This window comes from Salmo trutta, chromosome 37 (assembly GCF_901001165.1).
Source record: "Salmo trutta chromosome 37, fSalTru1.1, whole genome shotgun sequence".
In the NCBI taxonomy this organism is placed as follows: Eukaryota; Metazoa; Chordata; class Actinopteri; order Salmoniformes; family Salmonidae; genus Salmo; species Salmo trutta.
The window spans coordinates 7706685-7727518 of NC_042993.1; the positions used below are offsets into that span (position 1 = coordinate 7706685).

Sequence of the window (20834 nt, forward strand, 5' to 3'; positions counted from 1 at the left end):
GACAGGTGAAGAGCAGTAAAACAAAGGAGACGAGCCCCGAGCAAGAGATGAGAATGACGACGTAGGGCGGAGAAGAGAGAGACGCAGCCCTGGATTGAGAGACTGGGATATGGCGGGAGAGAAAAGGAGGAGAGGAAAAAGTTAATACGGTTAATCAGCCAGGAAGTACTTCCTGAAGGAAACACACAGTTGTTAGGTTGAAGTGTTGGTGAGTGGATGAGTGAGTGGGGGAAAGAGAGGCTTCGGAGAATTGGGTTGAAAAGGGTCAAAGTCATTGTTACATATTGAGATTGAGGAGGAAAACCGTTGGAATTGTTTCAATAGAGGTAAGTTTGAGACAAAGCGGAGGATCCCCAATGAACAACTGTCATTGGAGTTTTGGGAGAAGCAGGAAAAGGAAATCAACTTTGGAGGAAAGTCAGGAAACCATCTTCGGAATCAATAAAAGAGAGGTGAGATCGGAATTAAAGTTAAAATCAGGGAAGTCTACCATTCCGATTAGGAAAGAGGGGGGAGGAGGGAGTGGGTACCAAAAAAACAACATTCCTTCCAGGAAACACAGTTGAAAAGCAGGGAGGGGTGGCGTTGTCATTTTGGGGAAATTGCTACCGGGGGAGGGTTGGAAAATTGGAAAAGAATCACTCAAATCAGGGAGGTTGGCTACCTAGGTGAGAAGGAGGAGTTTGGGGCGTTTTTTTATATATTTGTACCTCAACTTGGCCGTTTGAGAGGAGCGAACCATCTGTGAAAAAGAGAAGGGGGAGGGCAGGGTGGTTAAAAACCCTTCACAACAGTAGGCTACTACTTGTTTGTTGTATCTTTAGATTTTAAACCCTCAAATCAAAACCAGCATCGCCACAATCAAAAATGCATATTTCTAGATGAACTTGTTGTCAATATTATTTGTTTTTCCCCCATATACAATTTTACAAAAAACACTTCTCCAACTCCCGAAGGTGAACCTCTGAGTACATATACTTGTCAATACACTTGCAGGTCAAGTGCCAATTCAGTACAGTACTTATGAATATCAACCACAATTTGAGCATTTTCAGTGTCATTGGAACCAGAAAACGCGAGTACCAGAGCTACTCTGTTTTCCCCTGCTCATCCTATTCCACCATGCCCTGTATTCATCACTACTTCTAGATATTGACTCACTATTACGACACAGTAATGAATAATGCAAAACCAAATGTACGTTTCCCCATCCATTTCATGAGCTCATTGATTACTGAAAGCATGGCGTGAAGATGCATCAACAGTCCAGTAATAGTCAAAACAAAAGGCTTTAATTGATGTTTACCCTATTGGTAGATCAATGTGTAAGCTTAACTGTGATTAACAATTTTGGCACATCCTTTCCTCTGCCTCTCCCTCTAGACAGTACACAAATCTTACAGAGACGTCCAATAACACACTGAAAGGGAATCCAATCACAAATAGGCTTTTCTGATCAATGGAATATTTTCATGAGATCATTCATGAGTGGAAAATGCAAGTTACCCCTAAAAATACATTTATGAAGCACTTTGAGCACTGTTTTAAATATATAAATAACATAATTGAACATTGTAATTAGCATTAAGGATGTGTTGAGCTCAGAAATGATATGTTGTATGATTCCATCCTCCAATGGCTGTTTTATGAGAAAAACACTCAGACCTCTATGAAGGCCTAAAAACATAAGGGTCCATGTTATTCTAACAAATTCAAGAGTGACGTGTAAATTCTAAGTAAGAAATGCTACTAAAAATCATGAGTATGAATTTGACAAAGATACATGAATTATTGACTCATCATAAATGTGTAATAATTTCGTTGATTTATGTACTGGACTGGACTGCAGCCTATGCAAGCCTATGGCCTGGCAGTAGAATTACATTGGAAACTGTTAAAATAGGAAAAACATTTTGGCCTATATGAAATTCAAACTCTTTCACATAAGTCTATGTAGAATACAATAATATTTTATGTAGCCTATCCATCGGCAGTATAGATGCACAATTCCTGGGCAATTCTATTATTCTTTCCCTAGACAGCTATCCAGACATACACTGCATATAAATAGGTACACATAGCAGGGGCCTATTCCACCAGCTCCAGTTTACAGCTCTTATCAAAACAATACACTAGAACACCATGACTGCAAACGACAATACACAAACAAAACACTGCGATGCCTAATAAAAGGCGGACAAAATAAAACGGATTTTGTGGATTTTAAATGGAAATTCTAAGATTTTTATCATTAAACCCAAGTGGCATAATATAGGTTAGATATACACATGAATGATACAGTGGCGATTCATTGAACATTCATTGGGCAAATTCCCGTTTTGACATGCCATCGATACTATTGATAAATACCACCGAAATAGGGTCGCAGATCCTACCGAATTCTCCAGGCTACTTGATGATAATAATGTGGCCATTGTCTTTTTGATTTCATCCCGTGTTATAAAGGCATATTCCCTACCATAGCCTAATCATATCAGCCAAGAAAGATAACATATATAGTATTATTGTTGAGGCTGTGTCAGTGTGTTTTGGCCGTAATATTTCCGAGTACCTATTCATAACCCTCTAATCTATCCCCTCTCCCACCTCCCCCTCTCTTCTTTCTCCCAGCGTCAATATCATTCCAGCTCACCGACACCACTCACCTTCTCTCTGCGGGGCTCCAAGGGCTCTCTCCGGGTTGAAGTACGACAACATCCCCGCCAGCACTATCACCCAGCAGTGTCGTCGCATCGTCGCCGGATCCACCACCGCACAATCATTCGAGCGACGTTTTCGGTCTTCTTCTCTCCGCTACCGTATCCTGGTCTGGCGCTGTCTTCCCCCGCTAATAAAGAACGTCTCCTTGTTGTTGTGTTCCCCTCTCCCCCTCCTCCGTTTGATCCCCCTCTCCTAATCCGCAACTAAACACGGTGTAAGAGACGCTCTTTTGTGCATCTCGTCCTGCCAACCCAACCCATCAAATCCAGAACCGTTACATCAGTGGTCTCTCCACAAAAACGGCAACGAAAACAACAAATAACCCCAATGAGGTCAAACCATCCGCTATTTTTCCCGTTTCGGCTCTTTCCCCCCCGACACCAGTACGAGGGCGACTGTAGTATTTATCTCCCGTTAAACGTCGGTTACGTCAGACAAAAGTGAGCTTGCATTATCATGGTTTGCCCGTGGTTTCATGCGTCTGTCTCGCTTCTACACTCTGCTGTCTCGGGCCCGTTTTATTTCGCGGTGCTGTGTATGTATGCACCTGCTAGACAAATGAATGTATTATACTGCCGCAACTCTGTTTTGTAGCACAATCTATTGACATTGCTATAGTAAAATGTTTTAGGTTAATCATTTGGGTGGTGCATGGATATGGGGTATGTATAAAATAAGCAAAATAACGGAGAACACATGATTTTGATATTTGGCAGGCCTATCATTTTTATTGAATTAATTGAAATGGAAAATGTGCAATAATAGTTGGGCCAACCACCCTAAACTCTGTCTACGTCAGATAGTTAAATAGAACAGATGCATGTACACACACACACACACACCTCCCAAACTGGCACATGCTATTATCAGAAACAAAATAGACTTGACAGACTTGAATTGACACAATTACATTTGTGACACAATGTTGTCATCAATAGTAAAACATCAAACGCACTCCAACTTGAACAGTGGTCTTGTGTTGTGGAGCAAAATGTTCTCTGTATTGTCTCACACTTGAGCAGGGTGCCAGACAGACACCAACACTACACTCAGCTGTCCCAAATCCCTTGATTGGTTCTTTCTTTCTCTACCTCATTAGAAATAACATTGATCATTCAATGACAACAATCATTAATACGTCTGCCTAGGATACTCAGGATAGCCTAGATGTTATAGAAATAAACAATGTAGCATTTTGAGCTATTTTTGTACACATCTTCACTAGTTCAACAACCTACAGTATATGCCTACATGCACAACTCCTCCATGTTACTGCAAGAATAAGCTAAAAACACTGCCTCACATTTCACAACAATACAACTGAATAACCTTCCAGGCTCTCTAGTCCTTGTCGAAGTCTTCGGTGTCTTTCACATACTAATAAATGTATCTTGAATGCCTTAATGTTCTGTGTCTGTTGCCCGAACAATGAGACTGCATGCTGTATGACTTCAAAAGATGCCATCTCTCCAGGCATTGCGGTCTTTTCTCTGCCTCTTGCGGGCCAGCTCTGGGAAATAAGCACTGTTGTACGGCATTTCCCTCTCCTCTGTCTCCCTTGGTCGCTCCTTCTCTTTCCCTGTTCCATTCTTATGGTCCAGCAGGGCCTGGGCTCTCCTCTTCTCCTCCGCCTCTCTCTGCAGCCGCTCTGCTCGCAACCTTTCAATAGAGCTAGAAAAGAGAGAAGAGGTGGTTACCATCAACAATACATGTTTATCCAGAGCACTTGGTTTTGCACTTATCCACTTGGCTCAGTGTACTTGGTCTCTTGGTTATGCATCCAAGTGGAGTTGAAACAATAACAAAGTGCCACCCCACCCGTTTCGGTAAAAAGCTGAAGAAATGTAACCACTTAAATTCATAGAGCTATGGATGCAAGGACTGACCATGCACAAAATTACAGTTATAACAAAGTTGGGGTAATATAGTATTTGTTTACATATAGTTGGTTTACAAAGAGTAAAATAGTTCTGATGCGGTATGACAGTTAAACTAAGCTAATGATGCATTTATAAAACTTACAGTTGAAGTCGGAAGTTTACATACACCTTAGCCAAATACATTTCAACTCAGTTTTTCACAATTCCTGACATTTAATCTTGGTAAAAATTCCCTGTCTTAGGTCAGTTAGAATCACCACTTTATTTTAAGAAAGTGAAATGTCAGAATAATAGTAGAGTGATTTATTTCAGCTTTTATTTCTTTCATCAAATTCCCAGTGGGTCAGAAGTTTACATACACTCAATTAGTATTTGGTAGCATTGCCTTTAAATTGTTGAACTTGGGTCAAATGTTTCAGGTAGCCTTCCACAAGCTTCCCACAATAAGCTTCCCACAAGGAGGCCTACAATAAGTTTGTAGGCCTTCTTGTTCGCACATGCTTTTTCAATTCTGCCCACAAATTTTCTAAGGGATTGAGGTCAGTGCTTTGTGATGGCCACTCCAATACCTTTACTTTGTTGTCCTTAAGCCATTTTGCCACAACTTTGGAATTATGCTTGGGGTTATTGTCCATTCGGAAGACCCATTTGCGACCAAGCTTTAACTTCCTGACTGATGTCTTGATGTTGCTTCAATATATCCACATAATTTTCCATCCTCATGATGCCATCTATTTTGTGAAGTGCACCAGTCTCTCCTGCAGAAAAGCACCCCCACAACATGATGCTGCAACCCCCGTGCTTCACAGTTGGGATGGTGTTCTTCGGCTTGCAATCCTCCCCTTTCCCCTCCAAACAATGGTCATTATGGCCAAACAGTTATATTTTTGTTTCATCAGACCAGAGGATATTTTTCCAAAAAGTACAATCTTTGTCCCCATGTGCAGTTGCAAACCGTAGTCTGGCTTTTTTATGGAAGTTTTGGAGCAGTGGCATTTTCCTTGCTGAGCAGCCACATTTTACTGCGGATATAGATACTTTTGTATCTGTTTCCTCCAACATCTTCACAAGGTCCTTTGCTGTTGTTCTGGGATTGATTTGCACTTTACGCACTAAAGTATGTTCATCTCTAGGAGACAGAACGCATCTACTTTCTGAGCGGTATGAAGGCTGCGTGGTCCCATGGTGTTTATATTTGCGTACTATTGTTTGTACAGATGAACGTGGTACCTTCAGGCGTTTGGAAATTACTCCCAAGGATAAACCAGACTTGGAGGTCTACAATATTTGTAATGAGGTCTTGGCTGATATCTTTTGATTTTCCCATGATGTCAAGCAAAGAGGCACTGAGTTTGAAGGTAGGCATTGAAATACATCCACAGGTACACCTCCAATTGACTGAAATGATGTCAATTAGCCTATCAGAAGCTTCTAAAGCCATGACATCATTTTCTGGAATTTTCCAAGCTGTTTAAAGTCACAGTCAACTTAGTGTATGTAAACCTCTGACCCACTGGAATTGTGATACAGTGAATTATAAGTGAAATAATCTGTCTGTAAACAATTGTTGGAAAAATGACTTGTGCCATGCAAAGTAGATGTCCTAACTGACTTGCCAAAACTATAGTTTGTTAACAAGAAATTTGTGGAGTGGTTGAAAAACGAGTTAACGACTCCAACCTAAGTGTATGTAAACTTCCGACTTCAACTGTACATTCTTCAAGAATGAATTGGTACATATTATTAATTTAGAATTCCAAAAATGTATGTAGCAACTGCTGATTGCCCCTTTAGGTCAAAGCTAATTGGTCTTATGATTGATCAAAGAAACACAAAACACCCCCAGACATACAGATAAGACACCTTGTCTTGATAAAGACTCAAACTTCTCACCTTTCTCCACCACTGCTTCTCCTCTCCCCTCTATCCCTCTTCTCCTTCTTCTTACTCTTATGTTCTTTTCTATGCTTCACCGCCAGTGCTTTCTTCATCTCTTTCAAGGGGTCCAGCATGTCTTTCAGTCGTCTGTCTCTCTTCTCCTTCTCCTCTTGACTGAGTGGCAGTCTCTTTCCTTTGTTGTCTTTCTCTTTCTTCTTTTCTTCATCTTTCTCTTCTTCATGGCCTGTTTTCATGTACCATGGAGTTACCTCTGTCCCAGGTTGGGGTCCTAGGGACACTAGCAGACCAATAGCACGCTCCTCGCGCTCCTACAACAACAGAATCACCATAGCATTAGAATAAGTAGAATATTTTCATTCAAAGTAATGATCTGTTGTGGGAGGAATCAGGACCAGCTACCATCTCAGGTGTACTATCTGGAAAGTTCAATACATTTATTCACATCTCATTCTCTGATCCTTCCATTGATGTGATAAGCATCAGTCCATTAAATCTGTTACATTTTTTTCCATATTAGCGTCGAATACGCCATGATATTTAAATTCCAATATGCATTCTCAATTGCCAACATGGTACCCATTTACATTCAAAATCTTAAACTGAATTGGCCGATCTCTGTTTAGAAATGGCTCTGGACTAAATAAACCAGGCACTGTCATTGGCTGGCTAGATCCACTAGAGAAAAGCTTTGAAGTAGAGAGAAACAAGCCCATGAAGGTAAACATTGTTACGTAGAGCGGGATGCAAAAACCAGTAGCCATGTGCACAAAGAAACTTGATTTCAACACAGGTGAAGGGGGAAAAGCATAACAGAAAGGTCACCTTTTCATCTTTCTGGTCTTTGAGGTACTCTGCGTTTCCTTTCTTCTCAGACGACTCCTCCAGAGGAAATAGATTGAGGTGTTCCACCACTCCTCCACTCACCTCCCCTCCTCTCTCACCTCCCTCATCCTTCCATCCTCCAGACTGTTGAAGTGCAGCTCGTGACTTCTGTCTCAGGTGCTCTGTTCGTGCCTACAGCAAAGAGGTTACTTACTTACATAAGATTCAATGGCAATAATGAAGTACATTACACATTTGTATGCACTTTTATGACTTGATACTATTTTAACAATGCCTCTTACATCGCTTCTCTTAACAAAATCGCACATGTCATACATCGTAACATTCCTGTATCACACAAAGTTTGGTTGTCACTTCAGACCATACTAAATCAATTATAAGTTATGTATCAATTTGCAATTTGGGGATGGGGATGCAACGTTGCTGTGGTTACCTCCTGCTCTGCTCGCTCCACACGGCGTTGGACCTCTCGCTCCTCTTCTGCGGCTTGTGCCTCGTCCCGACGCACGCGCGCGACATTGTCCTTGTTGCGAACATGCCAGCTCTTTTTAGGTAGAATATTCATTTTTCTCCTGAAGTCGAGTGTTTGTTTTGACCAGGGCTTGTACAGTTAAGCAAAAATGTGTCAAAAACGTAACATGCCCTGACTTCTGTTTGCAATTCAGTCAGTCTGCACTGTAACTCCAGTTCGCTAGCTAGCTAACTTTAGCTAGTCCAAACCTATTTCCTGTAAAAACATTTTTTTTTTACAGCTATTTCAATCACAGAGATGTAATTCTGACACTGGGTTTTGTACAGCTGTTACCGAATGAATAAAACGTTTGCATAAAACCAAAGAAAATATATTTAACACATCTGAAAGGTAAACAAGCAACCAAAAAGCAATTCAACCACAACCGGATACACACACCCGAAAATATAGTTACGTCATTACGTCTACGTAACTAAATCTATTTTGTAGAAGTTCTCTCACGGGTCAGCAGGGGACGCACGTTGCACATGACAGAAATAATAGCATTTTGTATTTATTTCAGAGATCTACACACATACATACATACATACATACATACATACATACATACATACATACATACATACATACATACATACATACATACATACATACATACATTACATACATACATTACATACATACATACATACATACATATAACTGCTCAAAAAAATAAAGGGAACACTAAAATAACACATCCTAGATCTGAATGAATGAAATAATCATATTAAATACTTTTTTCTTTACATAGTTGAATGTGCTGACAACAAAATCACACAAAAATAATCAATGGAAATCCAATGTATCAACCCATGGAGGTCTGGATTTGGAGTCACACTCAAAATTAAAGTGGAAAACCACACTACAGGCTGATCCAACTTTGATGTAATGTCCTTAAAACAAGTCAAAATGAGGCTCAGTAGTGTGTGTGGCCTCCACGTGCCTGTATGACCTCCCTACAACGCCTGGGCATGCTCCTGATGAGGTGGCGAATGGTCTCCTGAGGGATCTCCTCCCAGACCTGGACTAAAGCATCCGCCAACTCCTGGACAGTCTGTGGTGCAACGTGGCATTGGTGGATGGAGCAAGACATGATGTCCCAGATGTGCTCAATTGGATTCAGGTCTGGGGAACGGGTGGGCCAGTCCATAGCATCAATGCCTTCCTCTTGCAGGAACTGCTGACACACTCCAGCCACATGAGGTCTAGCATTGTCTTGCATTAGGAGGAACCCAGGGCCAACCGCACCAGCATATGGTCTCACAAGGGGTCTGAGGATCTCATCTCGGTACCTCATGGCAGTCAGGCTACCTCTGGCGAGCACATGGAGGCCCCCCAAAGAAATGCGACCCCACACCATGACTGACCCACCGCCAAACCGGTCATGCTGGAGGATGTTGCAGGCAGCAGAACGTTCTCCACGGCGTCTCCAGACTCTGTCACGTGCTCAGTGTGAACCTGCTTTCATCTGTGAAGAGCACAGGGCACCAGTGGCGAATTTGCCAATCTTGGTGTTCTCTGGCAAATGCCAAACGTCCTGCACGGTGTTGGGCTGTAAGCACAACCCCCACCTGTGGACGTCGGGCCCTCATACCACCCTCATGGAGTCTGTTTCTGACCGTTTGAGCAGACACATGCACATTTGTGGCCTGCTGGAGGTCATTTTGCAGGGCTCTGGCAGTGCTCCTCCTGCTCCTCCTTGCACAAAGGCGGAGGTAGCGGTCCTGCTGCTGGGTTGTTGGCCTCCTACGGCCTCCTCCACGTCTCCTGATGTACTGGCCTGTCTCCTGGTAGCGCCTCCATGCTCTGGACACTATGCTGACAGACACAGCAAACCTTCTTGCCATAGCTTGCATTGATGTGCCATCCTGGATGAGCTGCACTACCTGAGCCACTTGTGTGGGTTGTAGACTCCATCTCATGCTACCACTAGAGTGAAAGCACCGCCAGCATTCAAAAGTGACCAAAACACCAGCCAGGAAGCATAGGAACTGAGAAGTGGTCTGTGGTCTCCACCTGCAGAACCACTCCTTTATTGGGGGTGTCTTGCTTATTGCCTATAAATTCCACCTGTTGTCTATTCCATTTGCACAACAGCATGTGAAATTTATTGTCAATCAGTGTTGCTTCCTAAGTGGACAGTTTGATTTCACAGAAGTGTGATTGACTTGGAGTTACATTGTGTTGTTTAAGTGTTCCCTTTATTTTTTTGAGCAGTATAATATATATATATATATAGAGAGAGAGAGAGAGAAATTGTTAAACTGAAGAACATAAATATATGTAAACATTATTTGAATCAATTTAGAAAAATAAACACATTTAATGTTGTAAAGGTGGGCTAGAGGTAGCCTCTTAGAATCCGAGAGTGAAAGACTTACACTCTTGTATCTAACATGTAGGTTCAGCATTCCCGAACAGTCCCATTACAAGTCAGAATGTTGAATAAAATGTATTTTAACTTGCTTAGTCAGGTTAACACTTCCCTGATGATATTTTGTAACGACACAATCAGCTGATTGTGTCGTTATGTCGGGAAGTAACAAACAAAATATCAGGAAAGTGTTAACCTGACTATCAATACACTGGACTGGTCTGTATATTCGTTTGTATTTTCAATACTGACACAATTCTCACATGACAAACACTTGCACAATATGTAAGTAATGGCCGAGCTTAACTGAATCACAGACCGAACGTTGTCCCACACAATCAACTTGCAAATTCCACAAGCACTTCTAGCTGATGGGTACAATTCGGTGAGTACAATTTGTGGAACGTTCCAACAGAAATCTGTTCAAAAAATTTCGTAAAGTATAATATTGTATACAAACTAACATGATACATTCACCTATTTAACTAGCTGCCGAATAGGCATCAACTCACCACGTAGCTTATTCTTAATGTTTGTCCATAGACCGAGGTAAAGACAGTTTCAGGTTGGATATTCGACGGATCTATTTTGTAGTTTTCCTTACGTCCACCAACAGCAGTTAGGGATCATCAACATAGTGACAAATCCAATTTTTCAAATTTCAATAGCTCTTTAACCATTACTCCTAACACTTTCAAAACTGGTTGTAGCTAACCCGATGGCATAGACACACATTGCACACATTTAGTTGGTCAATTTTCATCTCACATGATTTTACATGAATTTTTCAAAATGTAGAATTTCAATAGCTCCTTGGTCATGTGACCTGGTGACTTCAAACAAGGTTCAGAATGGATCAAGGACAAGAGAGGTGTTAGAACATAGGTGCTTAAAGGAAGGTGCACAGTTAGGCCTCATGAAAAACAATGTTCCATATGCTCTTTTTAATCACAGTAATAGGCAGTGATTTGTCAGTCACAGTGAGCTTGATAAGGTGAAAGAATCATTTTCATAGCATCACTTTCATATACTGTACATTAAGACAAATCCTTCTATGTTGAGTATTAGAACGCAGTTTACATAACCTGATAATGACTTGATATTTGAGTGCATTCACAACAAGCCACCTGCAGATGTAACCGATGTGAAATGGCTAGTTAGTTAGCGGTGGTGCGCGCTAATAGCGTTTCAATCGGTGACGTCACTCGCTCTGAGACTTGAAGTAGGGTTCCCCTTGCGTCGCACGAGCCGCGGCTTTTGTGGCGCGATGGGTAACGATGCTTCGGTGGGTGTCAGTTGTTGATGTGTGCAAGGGTCCCTGGTTCGAGCCCGGGTTGGGGCGAAGAGAGGGACGGAACCTACACTGTTACACAGACAACTTACAAATGCAATATTGCATTTGAGGGTTAGTTTTTCTGATGAAAATAGTTATTTGATGCATGGCCTACTATTTCTAACTGGGAAAATAAATTCCTACGTCTTTTGTGAGTAAAATCCTTTTTCCAAAATTGATTTAGGTACATTTTTGTGAATAGGTCTGAGGGTTGTGATATGGATCATTTAAGAGTAAAATCACTTAACCTCTACGGGCCACGGGGGCAGTATTGAGAATTTTGAAAGAAATATGTGCCCATTTTTAACTGCCTCCTACACCAACTCAGAAGCTAGGATATGCATATTATTAACACATTCGGATAGAAAACACTCTGAATTTTCTAAAACAGTTTGAATGGTGTCTGTAAGTATAACAAAACTCATATTGCAGGCAAAAACCTGTGAAAAATAGATTTAAAAAAAAGAGAATTTTGTGACTGTACTATTTAGTGTCATTGTTTTAAAGATACCACAGTGAGAAAGGATTCAGTTCGCAACTCCTACTGCTTCCACTAGATGTCAACGATCTTTAGAAAGTTGTTTGAAGCATCTGTGATAAATACACACCGAATTAGAAAGCTTACAAGTTGACACGTCATCACTTCATTTTTTGCGCCTGCGCATGAATCTGAGAAGAGTGCCTTTGTCATTATCGTTTATTCTAGACACTTGATAGGTTGTGTGAAAATATTACTGATGTTTACTGATGTTTCACGTTAAAAATGGAACAAAAGATTAGTGCTAAACAACGTTTGACATGTTTAAACAAACGTAAATAGATTATTTACTAGGTTTTCTTTAGTTTTTCGACGTGACTTTACACTGCCCACCTCATTTTGTGGGAGCCTACTGAACGCTAACTATTTGGACATAAATTATGAACTTTGTCAAAAGAAACCACATTTGTTCTGGACCTGGGATCTCTGGCAGCGCCTTCTGATGGAGATAATCAAAGGTAAGGGGATATTTAGAATGTTATTATCGATATTAGATGATGCTAATGCTAACGGTATAGCTTAGCTTAGCTTAGCATATAGCTTATTGTTGTTAGCATAGTACCCAGTTTATACAAAATGTGATTTCCCAGTAAAGTTATTTTGAGATCTGGCCCTTCGGTAGCAATTACGAGATGATAATATATTATTCTTTGAATGACAATATTATAATTTACCAATGTTTTCGAATAGTAATTCCGTGATTTGTAATGCTGGATTCACTGGGTGCATTCGAGCCGAAAAAAATTCTGAATTTCACCGCGACTGTAAATGCTGTTTTTGGATATAAATATGAACTTGATGGAACTAAAAATGCATGTATTGTATAACATAATGTCCTATGAGTGTCATCTGATGCAGATTGTCAAAGGTAAGTGCATAATTCTAGCTAGTTTTCTGTCTGTTGATGCCCTTCTTTGAATTGGCTAAACATTACACGCAGCTATTGTCAATGTACTCTCCTCACATAACCTAACTTTATGCATTCTCCGTAATGCCTCTGAAAATCGGACAGCGTGGTTAGATTTAGGAGATATATCTTTCAAATGGAGGAAAATAGTTGATTATTTGATTTTTTGAAATGATTACTCTTGCAGTTTTGAATTCCCCGCCATGGTCACATGACAATGAATCCCAATACCGGGATAAGATCGGGATAAGATCCTCAACAGGTTTTAAGGGATCAATACATTTCTATTTTGCTTCCCCAGTAGCTGCATGAACCATCAGGCCAAGTGTTTTTGGTTGACCCTGCTGGACAGAAAGAGAAGGAGGAATCGGAACACGCTGCATTCAAATTCAGGTATTAGTTATTCTATTGTAATGGATCTAATACATATTAGCATTTTACATACATTCATAAGTGTTGTTGGTGCTGACATCTTCAGGACAGGAATACCGGTTTACTTAACGGAGGAATAAACACACATGTTCATCATTGGTGTTTTAACCAGAACGGGGGGAAAATGCACTTTATTTATTTTCGCACATGCGCAGTCATACATCTCTCATAGGGCATGACTGTACCAGTGTAAGAACACAACTCAACAACATATTAGTCCACATGCCAACACCCCCACTTGCTCTTATACTGTACAAGTCGTATTCAACCTAACTTTATCAACACATTTAGCTTACAGTTATTCATCTCACAAATGTCAGTTTATATTCCAAACATGTAACCCAAGAATTTTTCATTTTTGAACTTCGTTACAGGTTTAATCAAAACATCTGCAGCCATGTCTGCCGTTGGACAATATTCAATACTTATTTTACCATCACTGAGTGCAGATCGAAAGAAATGATATCTGATGTCGACATGTTTACATCTCTGACGACATACTGGGTTCTTTGACAGAGCAATTGCACCTTGGTTATCTTCAAAGATTGTTACTGGTGTATATTGGCACTCACTATCCATCTCGCCCAATAACTGTACAAGGTACAAACTTTCTTGTGTAGTAGCAGCCAGTGCCATGTACTCTGCTTCACATGTAGATAAAGCTACTGTTGGCTGCTTCTTAGACCTCCATGAAATGACAGGTCCACATTTAGTTAAACTAAAACAATACCCTGTTATGCTTCGTCTGTCACTTTGATCTGCTGCCCAATCAGCATCACTATATGCTACGAGGTTGAGTTTTTCCACCCCCTTTTTGTAACACAACTCCTGATTCATTGTTCCCTTCAAGTACCTCAACACATGTTTAGCTGTTATCCAGTGGTGCTCTTTTGGTTCTGATAGGTATTGTGACAGCTTGCTGACAATCCAACTGATATCCGGTCTTGTACATGTCATCACATATATCAAGCTGCCTATCACTTCACGATACCTTTTTGAATCAATAAGTTCACCATCACCATCAAAGTTTGGTTTTTGTTCACATGGTGTTGACCTTGTTTTACAGTCTGACATACCAAACCTTTCCAGGATCTTGGTTATGTACCTTGTTTGGTTCATCCTTATTTTCCCTTCACTTTGTGTAAAATCAATGCCTAGGAAATGTCCAAGCCTCCCAAGATCTTTCATCTTAAATTTTTCACTTAACATTTCTTTTACACTTGTGAGTGAGTCACTATCACTAGCAGCGATACTTAGATAATCGACCCAAATTATCAAAATGATCCTTTCTGTTGCAGTTTGTTTGTTATAAACACAGTGATCAGCTGGGTTCTGTGTAAAACCATTTTCACTAAGGTGATCATGCAACATTTTGTTCCAGTTCCTTCCTGACTGTTTCAGGCCGTACAGTGACTTGTTCAGTTTGCAGACTAGTTGCTCACCTGTATCTGACCTGACTTCAAAACCCTCTGGTTGCTCCATGTACACTTCACAGTCAATAGGAGCATGTAGATATGCTGTTTTGACATCCATCTTATGTAACTCTAAGTCATACTGAGCTGCTAGCTGCATCAAACAGCGTACTGATGTCATATTTGCAGTTGGAGAAAAAGTCTCCTTATAGTCTATTCCTGCCACTTGACTATACCCCTTTGCAACATATCTTGCCTTGTATGTCTCAGTCTCATCTGAATTTTGGGGACACTGTAAAGTCCATGGAGAATTAGAGCACCTCCTCCCAGCTGCCCACTGCACTGAGGCTAGGAAACACTGTCACCACCGATAAATCTACTATCGAGAATTTCAATAAGCATTTTTCTATGGCTGGCCTTGCTTTCCACCTGGCTACCCCTACCTCGGTCAACAGCTCTGCACCCCCCACAGCAACTTGCCCAAGCCTCCCCCATTTCTCCTTCACCCAAATCCAGATAGCTGATGTTCTGAAAGAGCTGCAAAATCTGGACCCCTACAAATCAGCTGGGCTAAACAATCTGGACACTCTCTAAAATTATCCGCAGCAATTGTTGCAACCCCTATTACTAGCCTGTTCAATCTCTCTTTCGTATCGTCTGAAATCCCCAAAGATTGGAAAGCTGCCGTGGTCATCCGCCTCTTCAAAGGGGGAGACACTCTAGACCCAAACTGTTACAGGCCTATATCTATCCTACCCTGCCTTTCTAAGGTCTTCGAAAGCCAAGTTAACAAACAGATCACTGACCATTTCGAATCCCACCGTACCTTCTCCGCTATGCAATCAGGTTTCCGAGCTGGTCATGGGTGCACCTCAGCCATGCTCAAGGTCCTAAACAATATCATAATCGCCATCCACAAAAGACAATACTGTGCAGCCGTATCCACTGACATGGCCAAGGCTTTCGACTCTGTCAATCACCATATTCTTATCGGCAGACTCAACAGCCTTGGTTTCTCAAATGACTGCCTCGCCTGGTTCACCAACTACTTCTCAGATAGAGTTCAGTGTGTCAAATGGGAGGGCCTGTTGTCCGGACCTCTGCCAGTCTCTATGGGGGTGCCATAGGGTTCAATTCTCGGGCCGACTCTTTTCTCTGTATACATCAATGATGACGCTCTTGCAGCTGGTGATTCTCTGATCCACCTCTACGCAGACGACACCATTCTGTATAATTCTGGCCCTTCTTTGGACACTGTGTTAACTAACCTCCAGACAAGCTTAAATGCCATACAACTCTCCTTCCGTGGCCTCCAACTGCTCTTAAATGCAAGTAAAACTAAATGCATGCTCTTCAACCGATCGCTGCCCGCATCTGCCCACCCGCCTAGCATCACTACTCTGGACGGTTCTGACTTAGAATATGTGGACAACTACAAATACCTAGGTGTCTGGTTAGACTGTAAACTCTCCTTCCAGACTCACATTAAGCATCTCCAATCCAAAATGATATCTAGAATCGGCTTCCTATTTTGCAAAACAAAGCATCCTTCACTCATGCTGCCAAACATACCCTCGTAAAACTGACTATCCTACCGATCCTTGACTTCGGCGATGTTATTTACAAAATTGCCTCCAACACTCTACTCAGCAAATTGGATGCAGTTTATCACAGTGCCATCTGTTTCATCACCAAAGCCACATATACTACCCACCACTGCGACCTGTATGCTCTCGTTGGCTGGCCCTCGCTTCATATTCGTCGCCAAACCCACTGGCTCCAGGCCATCTATAAGTCCTTGCTAGGTAAAGCCCCACCTTATCTCAGCTCACTGGTCACCATAGCAGCACCCACTCGTAGCACGCGCTCCAACAGGTATATTTCACTGGTCACCCCAAAGCCAATTCCCCCTTTGGCCGCCTTTCCTTCCAGTTCTCTGCTGCCAGTGATTGGAACGAATTGCAAAAATCACTGAAGCTGGAGACCCATATCTCCCTCACTATCTTTAAGCATCAGCTATCACAGCAGCTTACAGACCATTGCACCTGTACGTAGCCCATCTGTAAACAGCCCATCCAACTACCGCTTCCCCATATTGTTATTTATTTTATTTATATTTTTATATTTTTTGCTCCTTTACACCACAGTATCTCTACTTACACATTCATCTTCTGCACATCTCACTCCAGGGTTTATTTGCGAAATTGTAATTATTTCGCCACTACGGCCTATTTATTGCCTTACCTCCCTATTCTTACTTCATTTGCACACACTGTATATAGACTTTGTATTGTGTTATTGACTGTACGTTTGTTTATTCCATGTGTAACTCTGTGTTGTTGTTTGTGTCACACTGCTTTGCTTTATCTTGGCCAGGTCGCAGTTGTAAATGAGAACTTGTTCTCAACTGGCTTACCTGGTTGAATAAAGGTGAAATAAAATTTTTTAAATACTGTATGTGGGAATGTCTTATGTCCGTCCTACATGTAGTGTTGGTACATGGAATATTCCTCAACTGCATAGATCATAAATTGCTATTGCAAATAGAGGTATTATGTTTAACAACTGACATTTTCAGATATTATTTTGACAAACACACGTTGGTGCTTACAATTCATTCTCTAGTGTCATAGATTTGGTGGGCACTGTCATCTGTGATCTTTGTGATATGACTTTCTTTAAGCACTGATGAAACTGTCACTTAATATTTTTGTTCTTAAAGTCTACAAACGCTCTACATTTATTCACTCTGTGATAGGGTTGGATCCTATATGCTACTTTTATTATTGTCCTGTAAATGGTTCAGCGCATATAATTTAGGCTGTGTGTTGAAGGAGGCATAAAGGAAATTACCTCTACTAAGAAATTACTACTAGATTATAGTGATAATGAAAACAGCATACAAATTTGGCTTGTGTATTCATTTGCCTATAACTAATCATAATTCCATTATGTTTACATAAAAAAGAGTATACTTCAAAATGAGAAGATCCTGCCATGGAAAAGACGATTGGGCGGACATGTTGGATGTATACTAATGTCTCTGTAATGAGATTTGTGTCTTCCCTGTGGCTCAGTTGGTAGAGCATGGTGTTTGCACCACCAGGGTTGTGGGTTTGATTCCCACAGGGGGGCAGTATGGGGGGGAAGAAAATGATGTATGAAATGTATGCATTCACTACTGTAAGTCGCTCTGGTTAAGAGCGTCTGCTAAATGACTGAAATGAAATGTATAAAGTGGAAAGGAGGGGAAATAACTCACACCATGCAGCAGGACACCTTCAGCTGTGGGGTCTTTGTAATGCAGGTTTGATAGTTCTATTTTCAATAATGAATGGTTAGCTGTTATGTGACAATTAGGTCAAGAACTCTATTTTATTTTTTGGTGTAGATGGCCAAGGAAGTTGCACAGAACTTCCCCAACATCCCCTTCCCAAATTGATATGGAACCTTCAAAAACACATGGAGCAACTGCAAAAAGAAATGGCTGAGGATATACTAAAAATGTCTGGTATGTAATGACATTTAATTCAAAGTAAATGTAAATTCTTTATTTTTATGTATTTGTGTGGGACAGCCATATGTTCAGTTTATGCCTATGATTTCAGAGTTCAACAAAGCCAACAACTGCTTCATGTGTGCCGCTGATAAAGAACCTGGATGTGGCCCAAAGACTGACTGGCTTAGTAACTTTATTTAACATGTTTATAATCTTTTGACAACAGTGACGGCATGTAAGACAATTTATGATATAACACAATGGAAAGCTAATTCGTCATTTGTCATACTGCATTGATATTTGATATTATTTATAACGTGTTACGCTTTGTTTTGTTTTAGATTGAATGTTTTGCATGCAGACGGTGCTGTGCCTAGGAATGAAGACAAAAGAGTTCAACAGAGTAAAGAACACAAACTGGAAGAGCAGTTTTTGTTGTTGAAAATGTATGCTATACCCCAGCGTAGCCTAGTGGTTAGAGCGTTGGACTAGTAACCGAAAGGTTGCAAGTTTGAATCCCCGAGCTGACAACGTACAAATCTGTCGTTTTGCACCTGAACAAGGCAGTTAACCCACTGTTCCTAGGCCGTCATTGAAAATAAGAATTTGTTCTTAACTGACTTGCCTAGTTAAATAAATAAAAATCCACACTGAAGAGGCTCTGAAATGTACATCAACCAGGGATAAAGAGAAAGTTAACAATGTGAAATGTTTCATACATAGCTTGAATTAAGTGTCTGACATGTTGGAAAAGATTAAAGGTCTACAATTTCTGTTTAATTTGCCAATATTACATTTTTATTCATTGATTTACTGGCCACCATTACTGTGGTTACATGTTCAGTATATGTATAGACCAGAAAACCCGCTGCAGCCTACCTCACTAGCTCACTCTCCATCCCTGCTTTGGACAATTAAAAGCATGACTCTCGTACTTTGCCCTTTTCCTTTATGGTTGATATTAATGACAAAAGGAGATATTATCTGTCTCTTTATTGTGTACCACTGTTAAATACAGTGGAAAAATAAAAAACAGGGAAAATAAGTACTTAGAACTACCAATTATTATAGATAAATATAAAGAAAAGGGTAAACACAACACTAGACTGAACCCCCTAACTGTCAAACTAATATTAATGTACAACAATATAGAAGATACATGACTAGAGGTTATGCAATATGGGTGTATATCCACTGCATGCTTCTTAGGTGTGTAGTTGACATGACCAAGGAGCTATTGCAAATGTGAAACTATGAAAAATGTACGTTACACCGCATGATTTTACAGTACACAAACATGAGTGTGCAATATAGAAGGGTAGTCAGCGGACATTAGGTCACATGACCAAGGAGCTATTGAAATTCTACATTTAGAAAAATTCATGTAAAACCATGTGAGATGAAAATGGACAAACTTAAGGGTGTGCAATGTGTAGGCCCACTGAGTGGACATTTTGAACCTTGTTTGAAGTCACCAGAGTAATGACCAAGGAGCTATTGACCAAGGAGCTATTGAAATTCAAAATTTTGAAAAATTAATGTAAAACCATGTGAGATGAAAATAGACAAACTAAAGGGTGTGCAATATAGAAGGGTAGTCAGTGGACATACTGCACCTTGTTTGAAGTCATTAGGTCACATGACCAAGGAGCTATTGAAATTCTACATTTTGAAAAATTCATGTAAAACCATATGAGATGAAAATTGACAAACTAAAGGGTGTGCAATGTGTATGGCCACTCAGTGGACATTCTGAACCTTGTTTGAAGTCACTAGGTCACATGACCAAGGAGCTATTGAAACTTTACATTTTGAAAAATTAATGTAAAATCTTGTGAGATGAAAATGGACAAACTAAAGGGGGGTGTGCAATATAGAATGGTAGTCAGTGGACATTCTGAACCTTGTTTGAAGTCAGTAGGCCACATGACCAAGGAGCTATTGAAATTTGAATGTAAAAAGAGTTTGTACTTTGTTTACGCTCCCTAACTAATTCAACTTGGAATACAAAATGCTGCTCACATTGGCATATGTTTATTAGCTTTGGAAAGCGAAGTCATGTCCAAATCGTGAAAATAAGACCTGTGCAATGTTGTGCGCAATTTTTCCAACATCATGACACTTATTTGGAGTCTGTGGCTCAAGTGGTTTGAAAGCGCGAATATCCAACTTGAACTGTCTTTACCTCGGTTGTCCTGAGTGAGGACAGACATTTTTCGGAATAAACGTGGTGAGTGAAAAACTTAATGAAATAGCCCACTCCCTACCCGGTATCTTATTCTGCCACTATGCAATTTTGTATCCGTTGTTTGCTGGCAATCTTGTTATTTACGAACTTTTTGGAACAGATTCCTGTTGGAACGTTCCACAAATTATACCCAGCTGACTGCGAGGGAACGTGCTTCGGTCGACAACGTTCGGCTACTGTTTACATAATGTGCAACAATGCCTCTGGAGATACAAGCGAATACCGTCGCCGCAA

General features: G+C 40.7%; 1 protein-coding gene and 1 long non-coding RNA gene across 3 annotated transcripts; one reads left to right on the forward strand and one right to left on the reverse strand.

Annotated features, from left to right (window-relative positions):
• Positions 1-3421: 3421 nt before the first annotated feature.
• On the reverse strand, positions 3422-10819 carry leng1 (leukocyte receptor cluster (LRC) member 1). 2 transcript variants are annotated; one of them, XM_029736483.1, is made up of 5 exons: positions 10744-10819; positions 7777-7944; positions 7323-7514; positions 6495-6808; positions 3422-4392 (listed from the first exon to the last, which is right to left on the reverse strand). In XM_029736483.1, exons 2-5 carry the CDS (start codon positions 7906-7908, stop codon positions 4173-4175), a joined length of 858 nt encoding a protein of 285 aa, XP_029592343.1. In that variant the 5' UTR covers positions 7909-7944; positions 10744-10819; the 3' UTR covers positions 3422-4172. The 2 variants fall into 2 exon arrangements, with proteins under 2 accessions (XP_029592343.1, XP_029592341.1); XM_029736481.1 differs by lacking the exon at positions 10744-10819 and having other exon boundaries at positions 7777-8281.
• On the forward strand, positions 10318-18851 carry LOC115176440 (uncharacterized). Its single transcript, XR_003872237.1, has 5 exons — positions 10318-10616; positions 13311-13402; positions 18245-18364; positions 18462-18587; positions 18694-18851. It is a non-coding gene; the product is annotated as an uncharacterized LOC115176440 (long non-coding RNA).
• The last annotated feature ends 1983 nt before the right edge of the window (positions 18852-20834 follow it).

Excerpts from the sequence above, each read along its gene's own strand:
- leng1 (XM_029736483.1), bottom strand. The coding sequence starts at position 7,908 with ATGAATATTCTACCTAAAAAGAGCTGGCATGTTCGCAACAAGGACAAT. Across the intron at positions 7,515-7,776 it reads TGGAGCGAGCAGAGCAGGAG|GCACGAACAGAGCACCTGAG; the intron begins GTAACCACAGCA and ends TCTTTGCTGTAG. Across the intron at positions 4,393-6,494 it reads AGAAGCAGTGGTGGAGAAAG|CTCTATTGAAAGGTTGCGAG; the intron begins GTGAGAAGTTTG and ends TCTCTTTTCTAG.